The 13,592-nt window shown below is 47.0% G+C and overlaps 1 protein-coding gene across 1 annotated transcript; it reads left to right on the top strand.

The window, feature by feature from the left end:
* The first annotated feature begins 503 nt into the window (after positions 1-503).
* Positions 504-12,938, top strand: mmp15a (matrix metallopeptidase 15a). Its single transcript, XM_035642698.2, has 10 exons — positions 504-1,280; positions 2,900-3,048; positions 3,818-3,940; positions 4,028-4,350; positions 4,490-4,651; positions 7,722-8,140; positions 8,292-8,430; positions 10,029-10,179; positions 10,288-10,403; positions 11,618-12,938. The coding sequence occupies exons 1-10, from the start codon at positions 1,185-1,187 to the stop codon at positions 12,103-12,105; spliced, it is 2,166 nt and encodes a 721-aa protein (XP_035498591.1). The 5' UTR covers positions 504-1,184; the 3' UTR covers positions 12,106-12,938.
* Positions 12,939-13,592: the final 654 nt, after the last annotated feature.

Genomic DNA, 13,592 nt, shown 5'->3' with positions numbered 1-13,592 from the left:
AAATTGTAAATTCGGCAAGGATGTGACGAACAAATTTGTAAAACAGCTGTGACCTCTTATCTTGACAACATGCAAAATCCAAATTAAGGAACTTAAAATAGCCCGAGAAACAATTTTATTCTGGTTTACAAAAGGAATTAAAAACTTGTAAAGGAAAAATAGTTTTCGACAAGGGATTTTTATTTATCATAGCCGGAGCACAGGGGTAATTAATAATATTAAACAACTACTACAGTGTATTTATTTGACTGCTTTCAGGTGCCCTGGCCACTAAAGCTGCCCTGGCCACTAAAGCTGATCCGTCAAGTTAAAGTTTTTCTTTACAGGACGCGTAATGCAAACTGTAAAACCACCACACAGTGTATTTATATTATATTTCAGTTGAGGCCCAGCTGCTGACATCTCGCTGTAGTTTCCCACAGAGACCAGCAGATGGCGCAGTGTCCATCGGGATCCATTGGGGCTGCTCCGGGACATTAAGGAGGGAGGCGGGTCCTCGTCGTGCCAAATCAATGGAGCACTTCTGCCTCGCAGCGGTTTAGCGGTGCTCATATAAAAGTACATGCACAGCGTGTTTCCTGTCTGTGTTGAAAAGCTCACGCCGAAGAGTCCCGTCGGGAAAGGAAGATGTCGTAGCCTCGAACACCGGGGCTGCGAAGTGAACGTATTTATTGTCGTCGTGTTTCTTGCGCCAAGTTCAGAAAATGCGCACTTTATGCGCTCGGTCCGTTTTTGCAGAAGTGGACTGAGACTCTGGATTTATTATTTATTGCTTTATTTTTTATTTTATTTTTGCTGTGCCGATCAACCATTGTGGACTTCGAAAGGGGGAAAGGGTTTTATGTTGTTCTATGCATGAACAAACAAATAAGAAGGTCGTCTTTACGCACACTTGGATGCGCCATGAGGAGGCTGCTGTCCCGGGTCACATCGGACTGTATGCGACCGGGAATGGATTAGTATCAATCTGATTCTGGAAGTTTTGTTGTTTTTGTACAAACTTGTTGCTCATACTTGGAGATTCCCTGATGTGCCAACTCCAAACAACGAGCCGATAGCTCACTTGTTGTTTTGGGAAGCTCGTGGGTGAATGTAAGACGACGAGGAGGAGGAGAGAATAAACCCCCTCGGCACCTTTTTATCACTGCACAAGTCTGAGCTCTCATCTGAGGACCAGCAGGACGATGGCGTCTCATCAAGTCTTCATTCAGATCACAGTCACACTGATCCTGGGCAGCGCGCTGGGAGATGTGCCAGAGGAGGAGGGCGTCAATGCGGAGGTACAGTAATGTGTGTGTGTGTGTGTGTGTGTGTGTGGCACCAGGTTGACCTTGAAGATGGTTCAACAATATCCCTTTATCATATTTATAAATGGTTTAGGAGTTTAACATTGTCATGATGTTGCTGTTCTATCTATATATCTATGTATCTATTTATCTGTCTGTCTATCAATCTATCTGTCTATTTGTCTATTTGTCTATCTATTTATCTATTTGTCTATCTGTCTGTCTTTCTGTCTGTCTGTCTAAAAGTAGAATAATTCTTTAATTTCATATAAAATTTTACCAAATTCCTGAATGAATTTCTTTAAATGTTGTTTAAACTTTTCCTTAACACCTGTTTAACAGCATGTGCACAATTAAAAACATAGATTTTTTAACTCAAAAAGGTTTAGTTTTAAGCACTTATAGGGACATTTTATGTGCATTAACTTTTTTTCAACAAGTACAGCTAAGTATCAGTTATTGACAATATAAGATCATAAACACAATCGTTATGACTTTAGAAAATTACAGTTTACAGTTGAGAACACAGTCAAACTGCAATTTTCAAAGTGAAGCAGGAAATCCTTCAGTCCTCATCTTCCTGACTTCTGAATACATTCAAACAAACTACTTTAAACTGTTTAATGTGTTTTTAAATACATGTATTAATGTCTATGATCACGTCTGTGTGACTGTTAAAGATGTTTGCGCCAGTTATGGATGAAAGAAAGTTATAATTGCTTACAAATATATAAATAAATACTTAAAATGTACGTACATCTCTACTGTATGTAAAATGTACGTACATCTTTACTGTACATATATACTTACTGATGAGAAACGTTAAACCGGGAGCTTAGAAATAATTTTTACATTTCTCTGCACAGCCTTGCTGTATAAGGAGTTCTTCTTTCCCTTGTCTCATGTTGTTAGAGGCACTTCTGTGTGAATATGCTTACTGTGACATGAGATCGGTCGAGACTTGTCATTGCTATGCCGGATGATGTTTTCCCCACCGGCCTTTGTTCAAACTGTACATGCAGCATTAGGAGAGACGGCCCTGCGGCCTTTTTGTCTCCGAGCTCTGCTGTCGCGGCGTCCTAAAGGCCAGATTTGAAAACGTAACAAGAGATTTATTTTCTCCTCCTTGCCATGCCTACGTGGCTCTACACGCTCAATTTCACCTGCAGCAAACACCAGAGACAGAGGGACAAGTTCATCACGTGTCACTGGAAGTGTCACACACATGTAGAGCGGTGTGTTTATCCCGGACGGCACCACATTGACATGCAGTTTTGAATTAGTGGCTAGAACCCTCTTTGATTTCCTGTGTCCCGTCCTGTTCCCCTCTCCTCTCCTCTCCTCTCCTCATCTATCGGTGCAGGAATAGGAAAGCAGGAATGTTGTAATGTTAATGGGAGCCATCTGTTTTGTATCTCTATGCAGTTCTCTCCCTTTTCTTTTAACTCCTCAGATGCTCTCTGCAGTCCACATTGTTCCCGGATTGGCAAAAATCAGTGCAGAGCAGTTGTTTAACCATCGCTCACCCACGAGAACAGACAGATGTTGAGCCAGATTAATCAGAAAAAAATCACCCCCACCCCCCCCCACCCCTTGTTTTTTTCTTCCGGCAGGCTTGGCTGCGTAAGTTCGGCTACCTGTCGCAGGCGAGCAGGCAGATGTCCACCATGCAGTCGGCTCACATTCTGTCCAAGGCCATCGGCGACATGCAGCGCTTCTACGGGCTGGAGGTGACCGGCGAGATGGACCCCGCCACTGTCGCGTAAGCTCCATGTTGGGTTACATTCTGCACCGTGTCTCGTCTCACCGACATGCGACATCGGATGAAGCTCTGGTCTCCGGCGACCACAAACTGACACCAGGGATTTTTTTAAAAAACATGTAGGAAGTTATTTGTATTCACTCGCTTTTGTTTTTTCTAAATGTAATTTTCTCATTTCCCATGCATCTCATGGTATAGATGGAATGACACAAGGCCACAAGTATTCAGCAGCGAACCTCATCTCAACAACAAAACATCCCGAAGCCAATTTGTCGCAGGGCTTCTAACTTTATAACTTCTAACAACGGAAACAGAACCAGCTCTTAACAACCTTCTTTTTTTTTTTATGATGATGATAATTCACTTTACAGTTGAGTTTCTTTTTGACTTCATCTGCGCTCTTCTCTCTCTTCTTGTGCCATATCCTTATATTCCACTGTGATTCATTTCAATAGGCCGTTGTTTTTTGTCTACTGGACGGAATGTGAAGGAAACTTTACAAGGACAGTTTTTTTATTGAAGGAAATAAGTTTTTGTTGGAGTTTCATCGGCGATATTTGCATGAGAAGATTGTTACCGCTGGTTAGCTTAGCTTAGCATAAAGACTGGGGGTTTTTGTAACCTTTTAATAGAGCTTCAGCTGGTTGTAGCTTCACATTTCTGTGCAGGTGCGTGTGAGGCATTATAATACGCTCTGCAAGATTATGCACATTTTTTTTACACCCAAAAGTTTATATATTGGTGTGTTTGTGTGTGTTTGACCGTGCAGAGCCATGCGGCGACCCCGCTGTGGCCTCCCCGACAGAAAAGCCGAGGAGACGGGTGATGGTGCGAGGAAGAAACGCTACACGCTCACTGGGCAGCAGTGGGACAAAGACCACATCACTTACAGGTTCGTTAGTGCTGGAATTTAAAAAACCACGATAAAGCATCACGTTTCAACATAGAGAAGTTAACACGCGTTCTCTTCTGGCGTCAGCATACTGAACCAGCTCATCCCGTCCTCGCTGGGAGAGGAGCGGACGTACGCCGCCATCCGCGCGGCCTTCGACGCGTGGAGACGGGTCGCCCCGCTCACCTTCGAGGAGCTGCCCGCGGAGAGCGACCTGAACACCAACAGCAGCCGGACGGAGCTCGCCGACATCCTGCTGTTGTTCGCCTCTGGTTTCCACGGCGATATGTCCCTGTTTGACGGCGAGGGCGGGTCGCTGGCGCACGCCTACTACCCCGGGCCAGCGATCGGCGGGGACATACACTTTGACGCAGATGAGCCCTGGACGCTTGAGAAAGAAAATCCAGAAGGTGAGTGGTGCTGGGTTGGACATGATACGTATTTGAATGCAACCTGATGTCTGTGCCAAGTGTCACTCATCAATTATTGTGCATTTATGTGTTATTGTGAGACCCGTTCATGAACTCTGCGTGCGTGTCCGTCTTGCAGGCATAGACCTCTTCCTGGTTGCCGTCCACGAGCTCGGCCACGCCCTCGGCCTGGAGCACTCGGACAACCCCGGTGCCATCATGGCGCCTTTCTACCAGTACATTAACACGCACAACTTCACGCTGCACGACGACGACGTCAGAGGAATACAGCACATATACGGTGAGAGGCACGCCGCGCTGTTCGGATACATCTGTCTCTTTGGGTCTTCAACAGTCAGCAGATGTTGTTTAAAGCCCCTCCCGGCAGAATTTGGACTCAGTAACTGATGCAGATGTTTGTACAGGAGAGCAACCTGTCTTTTGTTCTTCCTGTGGAATTTTTTTAAAAGGTTTGTCACTACTCTACAATTAAGCAAAGAACTTTTCTGCATCATGTTATTAAGGCTTCTTCCAGTCCTAATGGAGCACTGCCCTCCAAATACATTTTGGGCAATGCTAAGCTCAGCTTTGACTTTTCCTCTTTGATATTAAAAGACAGATAACCCACCTCCTTGTAGCAAAACTGATGTAGACTCTCCGTTCTTGACAGTGCATCGGGTCAAGGCCATATCTACTATTAAAATACCACAGTTGGTAAATGAATTTCTCTTCAAAAGCCTTTCCAACCCAATCCGGAAAAAACTCTGTCTTTTGTGGATTTTTATCGCACAATCGAGCTGTTTTCAGACATGAATTCTGGACAAATGTCTGGAAAATGAGATCCCGACATTTTCTGGAGATTGGCGTTCACATGTTCAGACGCGTTCACAACAGCAGGAACATTCCCAGATCCTTCAGCGGATGGGGGGTTTCCTGGGCGGAGCGCCCACTCGCTCGCTGTGAATCTCTTCCGTGGAATTCTCCTGCTTCAGTCTCACATGGACTCACTCACCAACATTTTCACGGAAATTTTTTACAAAGGGCGCTGGCCGGTGAAATTCCAGAAAATGTCTGGTACAGCACTCGCAGACAGCCCCCTCCCGACATCTGTGCGTGTCGCAAAGCAGCCATGGTCCCACACCGCCCCGAGGACAGGGCGCTGGGGACGGGACGGCGGAAAAAACAGAATCTCTGCTCTTCAAGGTTTTGATGTTTGGCTGCATACTGAGACTGCGCTGGCTCTAAGATCACTGTGAGGCTCAAGTGCACAATGTCAGCTGTAATATGAGGTTATAGCACACTCGTGCAACATCTGCACCCTTGTCAGAGGAAGACGAGAAAAGCCTTGCAGAGACGCTTTGTGGATATGTGCACACAGACACACACACACACACACACACACACACACACACAGGGCCAGCCGCACACTCAACACTGGCGGACTTCCCTCGAAACAGCGTGTCAGGGAAAGCATGATAACATCATAACGGCATGCAGGAGTGAATGGATGTCATTGTTGATTGTCAGATATAATAGTTGTGTGCGTGTGTCTCTACAGTCGGGGGCTCTCACTAGAGCTGTAACTACAGGCTGCAAATGGGAATTAATCATCGACGTGATTTTTGTTTTGTCGCTTTAGACAAAAGGATTTTCGGCGTTTTACGTTTTACCACCATCGATTTGTCATCGTTTCATCCGCGTCACAGCTGTGGTATAACATGACAGATCAGAAGGAAATTGGGAATGCTTTTCTATGGTGCACTTTACCGAAAAACCCCCAAGTCTTTCCACACCCACACGCAACTCTGGCCGATTGATATTCCCACACTGGAGGTCTGCACCAGAGGAAAACTAGCGTTTTGGCAGAGGAGCAGATGTGAAAAAATCTGGTCCGGTTTTCTGCTGCACTGTAAATTGTCTAAGATAAATGTTTTGACTGAAATTATACAGTAGTTTCCTCATTAAGCAGCCCGACGATAAATGACCGTGTGGGAGGAAGGCTCTGATTGGACAAGAAAAAGGATGACTCTATAATAGACATTTACACAGGATATCCTTTGTTGTCTTGTGGTTCCTTCATAGAGTATTCATCACCTCCTGTAAAAGATAAACAGTTATATTACAGACTAACTTGTGACGGTATAGTGGTAATTTAATACATCAATATGACCGTAAATCAGTGCTGTATCATGAAGCGTCTGACAAAAACAGAAGGTTTAAAAGGGGAAAGACAGTCAAATAAAACATCCGTTTTCATTGCTGTACTTAAAGAGCTGCACCGATCAATGTTTGTTATAACTGTGTGTTATGTGAATGGGGTCAATCCTGGTGATAAACCTGCAGCTAGAGAGACAAATATTTCCCCAGGGAGTTGATGGAGGCAGGACAGAGCTGACAGAGGGGTGAATATCGGACTGAGCTCCACCATGTGTCCAGGAACACCAGCTCTGAATAAATGATGATGTGTCTGGTAGATGTGTAAACTGTTTGCAACATGTTTGCGCTCGGGTTTGCTCCATCGCTCCCAAGCGGCCACGGCCTTGGAGATCGCATAAATTCGCAGAAACACTCTGTGGCATGAATAGAACCGCCTGCCGCCGAACAAAGGCTTTAACCTTCGCAGCGTTGTCTCCTTGTGTAATAGTCACAGACACACTTCCAGCCGCGGGCTGCCGCCGGTCACAGACCTTTTTATTTCCTGGCGATTAAAATAGCCAATGGATATGTCTTTCATCATCGCACAGTGAGCTTTCCAAGGGCTCTAAAACACAGTCGATACCACGGAATAGAGGAAGAGTCCGTTATGTGTGCAAGTAAAATAGATTATTGCTGCTTTTAGACACTGTTAAGCCCCAGAGGAAAAACCAGGGGCCTCGACCTTTATTGTCTGTGGACCAGATACTGAATAGTTCCACATATCGATGGCCAAGTCTCTGGCCAACGGCAGCCCCTGATATGTTCCTAGAAAAAACTTTTGGCTCAGAGGAACTCGATGCATCTTCGAGCCCGTCAGCTGTCCGTGGATGTTACATAACCGACCGTGTCTGTGTGTTTTCCCTCTCCTAGCAACAGGCAGGACTCTCTTTTTTTCCATAGGGCAGCAGCAGCAGCCCGGTCGCAGTCGGAGCTTACAGCCGCTGCACAAAATGGAAAAATGTACTTTTTCTTTGTGTGAGCGGGAGATAGAGAGGATACTGTGACGAGAAGGGGGGGGGGGGTATAAAAAGAAATGGCACACAGACACAAGATGGAGGGATTTATTTCATGTCAGCTGGAAATTGTTTTTCCCATTTGACCACTTTAATTGTGAAATGCAATCTTTCCCTTTTTTAAAAATTTTGAACGCAAGCTTTCCGTCTTTTCTATCTCAGGTCCTCCCCTCGTCACCGGTGCCCCGCCCACTGCTCCTCCCACCCCTGTCGACAAACCCGACAGTGACTCGCCCACGTCCCCTTCTCCACCTGAAGATAAACCCACTTCCGACCCTCGGCCCAACCCGACCGACGGCGGCCTGGATCGCCCAGCCCGTCCCGAGCCGCCCCCTGGCCCTACCGCCGCCCCCGTCCTCCCCACCTCCACGCCTGCAGAGCCCGAGCCGGAACCTGTCACCCCGCCGGTTAGAAAAGAGGACCCTCCTCCTCCGCCGCCTCCTCCTCCTCGGCCTCCCCCTCCTCCGCGGCCTCCCGCTCCTCCGCGGCCTCCCAAGCTGCCAGACAACCAGGCCCCCGACATCTGCGACGGGGACTTTGACACGGTGACCATGCTGAGGGGGGAGATGTTTGTTTTCAAGGTGAGGAGTAGAGATTTATTCATCATATCTGTGCAGATGGAGTGTTTAAACCGAGAGTTATAAGCTCCATCCACACTTGTTGGGGATGGAGGAGCGTGCCACTGCCCCCCCGGTATGTCTAACAACCCCTGGCCTCTACCTACCTACACAGGGTCGTTGGTTCTGGCGGGTGCGGAGGAACCGGGTCTTGGATAACTACCCCATGCCCATATCCGTCTTCTGGATCGGCCTGCCCAGTGACATCGACGCTGCCTATGAGCGCCACGATGGCAAATTTGTCTTTTTTAAAGGTTCGTCGAGGCCGTTTATTGACTATGAGACATGTCACTGTGCTTATACTCTGCCCCCATGCTGAGATATTACACGAAGACCTGCGTAGAAGAATATGTTGGGCATTTGTATTGTTTAGCGCTTTGCCCAAGGGCACAACAAAGGGTCACTTGCAAAGCTACTTTTCCCTGAGAGAAGCTGAGGCCAGCGTGGAGCTGTTGAAGTGTGTGTGTGTGTGTGTGTGTGTGTGTGTGTGTGTGTCTATGCTTTGATTTGTATTGTTCAGACTGAAACCGTGCAAACTCTGCATTTCTCTCCCCACACAGTGTGATTCATGGGGAGATGGTAATAATTCAACACAGCTTTAACTTTGCATAGTTGGCACAGACTTTCTCTTTCTTCGTGTCTCTCACTCTCAGACACGCACACACACACACACACACACACACACACACACACACACACACACACACACACACACACACACACACAGAGGTATTTGCAACACTAGATGTTAAATGAAAGAAAATAACAGTTTTTTATTTAACAATCAGACAATATGGCTGCAGAAAAAGATGGACTATTGTGGTTGTGTGTCTTTGCATGTGTGTATTAGTATGTGTGTGTGTGTGTGTGTGTGTGTGTGTGTGTGTGTGTGTGTGTGTGTGTGTGTGTGTGTGTGTGTGTTTGTTACTGAGTTCATCGAGTGTCTTGAACGAGGTCCGTGCTGTGTGGCAGCTGTCGGTGTCCCAGAACGACTCCAGTCCAGCTGAGCCCCAAAAGGCCTCATCAGAGAGCTGGAGGATTGCATCAGCCTTCTGAGCGCTGCACTGCTCCAGATGTGAACAGCTGCAGGGCTTCCACTTTAGCAGTGAGCGCATGTGTGGTGATTTGTCATGCATTTTCAGGATTTTCTGTGCCATCGATCATGGATTTAGAAGAATCCTTCGAAATGATTTCCATTATTCCTGCTTTCTTTTCAAATTCCCACGAGTTCCGGGGAGGAGGGGAACACACTTTCTTTTTGCAGCTCCTCCCAAAGAGTCTTGGAAGGTACGAGCATCGAAAACCTGCGAAAATCATTCAACTGCTGTAGCAGATCAGTTCAAGTCGGTCAAAGAGCATTTTAAAGTCAGTGTGCGATGACTAGTAGAAAGCCCCTGTGTTCGAGCTTAGCCATCATCGTGTGTTGCAGCGCTGTCGCACCCTGGCAGGCGAGGTGGAAAGTGGCTGAAAGTGTGTCCAGAAGGTTAGGGCTAGGGGAGAAACTGGCTTCCACACAGGGAAATCTTGGAAAATCGGAGTTATGCCTTCTATTTCTACCTTGCCTGTCCTTTCCACTTTCCCTCTGGAGGGGAGTAAACCCCATTACATGTGCCATATGTTCTCACCGTCGCTTTCCATTTGCCCATATGTTTCTGGCCCCTGATTTTTTTCTTTCGCTCCCTCATTAATTTCCCCTCATATTTCCATTCTCTTAGCCCAGTAACACACACACACACACACACACACACACACACACACACACACACACACGTTACCTGTGCAGGAAGGTTATACGGTTGAGTGCCACCGTCCCTAGACAGGGAAAATATTTCTTCTCTTTGTTGCCCCGCAGATGACAGATTCTGGGTGTTCAGGGAGGCCGACGTGCTGCCAGGATACCCCCAGCCCATACATGAGTATGGACAGGGAGTTCCTACACACAGTATTGACACCGCAATCTGGTGGGAGCCCAACGGATACACTTACTTCTTCTCGGGAGACAGGTATATAATAAAGACATTTTGTCCCATTTTAACATCACTTCATATTAAAGTAAATTCAGGTAGGAAACTGTATTCTGTATGGATCTTTATAACGCCATCCGTGTGCAGGTACTGGCGATACAGCGAGGAGACCCGCGTCACAGACCGCGACTTCCCCAAGCCAAACAGCCGATGGGGCAGGATCCCTCCCTCGCCCAAGGGAGCCTTCCTCAGCGATGACGGCGGTAAGATAACGACTTTCAAACGGGACAAAGGCAGAGTTATTATTCTGGAAAGAAAAGGGACGGGCGGAGGCCGCCTCTGTCCGCGAGACGCCAAACGCCAAACGCTGTAGATGCACTGAGCAGCGCGGGTGGGTCGAGGCGGAGGGCGGGACAGGGTGAAAGGTCAGGAGGGTGAAATGGGGCGTGTAAAAGACAGCGAGGGGAGAAGACTGGTTAGGCTGGAGCCAGCAGAGCAGAGAGAAGAGTGAGGGGAGCATGAGGGAGAAGGGAGGAATGAGGCCTCTGGTTTGAGGGTTGGCCCGTCCTTCCTCTTGGAAATTAGATTTGTGGCGAAGCGGCTCTGAATGCACTCGGTAACATTCAGATCTTATCTCCACCCACACTGCTCTGATGTCGCTTCAAGCCTGTCGGTTTTTCACCACTTGGCCACATTTAACCACGCAGAAGTTCCCCCCCCAAAAGATTGTGTGCGGTTCAATTTTGGCGTCTCATTGACAAATTTTACTGCATGAAATTAAATATTGATTTTGTTGGTATAGTTTCACAAGAGTAAATGTAATGCATGGAGAGAGTGCACCGACTAAACTGGCCCCTCAAGGAACATTCCTGATATTCCTAGTTATACCTTGACTATAGACATATGCTAAAGTAAATGAAGCAAATGAAGTTGGCAGAAGCGGTACGATGTCTGTTCAAAAGTCCATTTTATTGGCTTCAAAGGCTGGTTCAAAAATAGCTGATCAAATTACTGAAGGACTAAAAGAAACCTACTGTTAACCGATGCAGAAATCATTCGCTCTCTGCCGTGTTTTGGCTTTAGCACAAAAAAATAGTTCCTCAGCTTGTTCTCTAAGGTTATTAAAGGAATAGTTTGACATTTTGGGAAGGACTGATGATACCACTCTGTGCTTCTGCTCATTTCTTTCTTCTAATCACTTCTCACCTGAAAGTTACTGTTACTGTGAAAGTCACAGACTTAGTCCAGATAAAACAGCACTTTCCAGCATGACATAGGTACTGCGAAAACGTTTTATTTGCCTCGCGGCTGTTTAGCGACGCTCATATAAAAGCACATGCACAACGTGGTCTCAGATCGGTACATAGAATTGCTTATCGTGACATCTCTACCTAGAACATCAGTTCTATATTTGATTCAATAATTCATCTAACAGGAGTTGTCTGACCGAAATCTCTTTTACTGTCCTCTCGTGCAGCTTACACCTACTTCTACAAAGGCGCCAATTACTGGAGGTTCGACAACCGCAAGGCAGAGGCAGAAAAAGGCTACCCTCGTTCCATCCTGAGGGACTTCATGGGCTGCATGGACGCTCCTGAGCCCAAGCCCGATGCTGACGCTGAACCAGACGCGGTTCCGACAGACAAACCAGGGAACCCGTCAGACCGGGGCAAAGACAAAGGGCGCAAAGAGCCGGACGGGGGCCGGGACGAAGGCACAGACCCAGAGGAGGACCCGAGCTCTAAGCCCGACGGCGCGGACGAAGACGAGGACAAAGATTTGAACGTGGTCGTGACGATGGCCGACAGTGAATCCAAGGTCATGACCCTGATCATGGTGACCGTTCCTTTGGTGCTCATCTTGTGCATCCTCGTCCTGATCTACGCCATCCTCAGGAGTCTGCAGAACAAAGAGACGCCGAGGGCCTTGGTGCACTGCAAGCGCTCGATGCAGGACTGGGTGTGACGCGCGGAGCTGGAGCGGGTATTGATCATCTGTCCGGCGCCGTCGCTGGCGTCAACATTTTTTTACGCGGCGTGGAAGAGGCTTTGACACCATACGTGAGTCTGAGAAAGCTGAGGAGGAGTCACCTTTCTGAATCCCATTCATTGTGAGAACTTGTCGCTCATGTGAAATATTCTAAACAGTTGGTGCCTGTGGAGCTGCAGTCTACATTTCCCTCTAATTGCTTTGAGGTTTTATTCCTGTGCCTCCGTTTGTGCCTTTCAGATGTCTTAAAAAAACATCCATTTCTTTAGAAATAATGCCTGTTTACGTCACAACATAAAAGACACGAGACTCTAGGAAAATAATGTTTCTGTCAATAGTACAGTAGTTGTACAAAGGAGGGACAGGTGGTGTATTTGTAGTATAAATGCAGACAAAGTCGATAATGCACATACATTAACCAGAAGCACACACAATGTACACACACACACACACACACACATGTTCTTACAACACACACAAACACATACATTAACACACAGTCTTTTTTAATACATTTGACAAACCAATTTTGACATTTTCTTCTGTTCAGAACAGATAATTTGCACTTTTCATTCTTTTGCTGTTGTAGTTTTTTTGTTGTTTTGCTGAGGCTGCTTCACTGCAGACGTGCGTGTTCGTGCAAACTGCGTTCATCAAACACACAAGCAGAAGAAAGCTCGTCCTCCGAACCAGCGCAGGAATGTCTGACAGCTGTGTTCGTCCATGACTGCCCTTCTCCTCACTCTCTCTCTCACACACACACACACACACACACACACACACACACACACACACACACACACACTAACTTCACATGATCTAAAAAAAAAACTGAACACATTGACGCATGCATGTCCACATATGCACACGCACACACACGCGCGCGCACACGCGCACACACACACACACACACACACACACACACACACACACACACATACACACACACGCGCACACACACACACACACACACACACACACACACACACACACACACACACACACACACACACATTTAGTAAGACCACTTCTCCAGACAAAGGCACATAGAGTTTTTGTACACAGACACTGGGGCTCCAGCCTCCCCTCCTCTCCTCCCCTCCTCCTCCTCCCCCGTCCCACCCCAGCCACAATAACCGTTCAGACTGCACCGTTAAAAGCACAATCCCAGCGGAGACGTATTGATATACGACCGGTGCCGGAGGCAGGGATGACATATTAGAATTTGATCACTTTTGCGAGTCGAATTGTTGCGGGTTTATGCAAATTCCGCTCATCCCCCAACTCAATCTGACCGGTGAGGTGTAAAGAACACCGCTGCGTTACGCATCTTTCTGTATCTCCTCTCCTCTTCTCTCTTTCGCGCTAAAGCTAAGCAGAGTGAAAGCTACAGTATTCAAGTGTGCGAGGGAGAAGGGCTGCAGGCTGGAGAAGAATGGGTCAGGGTCTGGTTTCCATTAAAC

This window comes from Scophthalmus maximus, chromosome 7 (genome assembly GCF_022379125.1).
Source record: "Scophthalmus maximus strain ysfricsl-2021 chromosome 7, ASM2237912v1, whole genome shotgun sequence".
NCBI classification, from domain to species: Eukaryota; Metazoa; Chordata; class Actinopteri; order Pleuronectiformes; family Scophthalmidae; genus Scophthalmus; species Scophthalmus maximus.
The sequence above is the reverse complement of the archived record's forward strand: the minus strand, read 5'-3'. Positions and strand labels throughout refer to the sequence as shown.

Coding starts and splice junctions, on each gene's coding strand:
- mmp15a (XM_035642698.2), top strand. CDS start 1,185: ATGGCGTCTCATCAAGTCTTCATTCAGATCACAGTCACACTGATCCTG. Junction 1,281..2,899: donor AGGAGGGCGTCAATGCGGAG/GTACAGTAATGT, acceptor TTCTTCCGGCAG/GCTTGGCTGCGTAAGTTCGG. Junction 4,652..7,721: donor AGGAATACAGCACATATACG/GTGAGAGGCACG, acceptor TTTCTATCTCAG/GTCCTCCCCTCGTCACCGGT.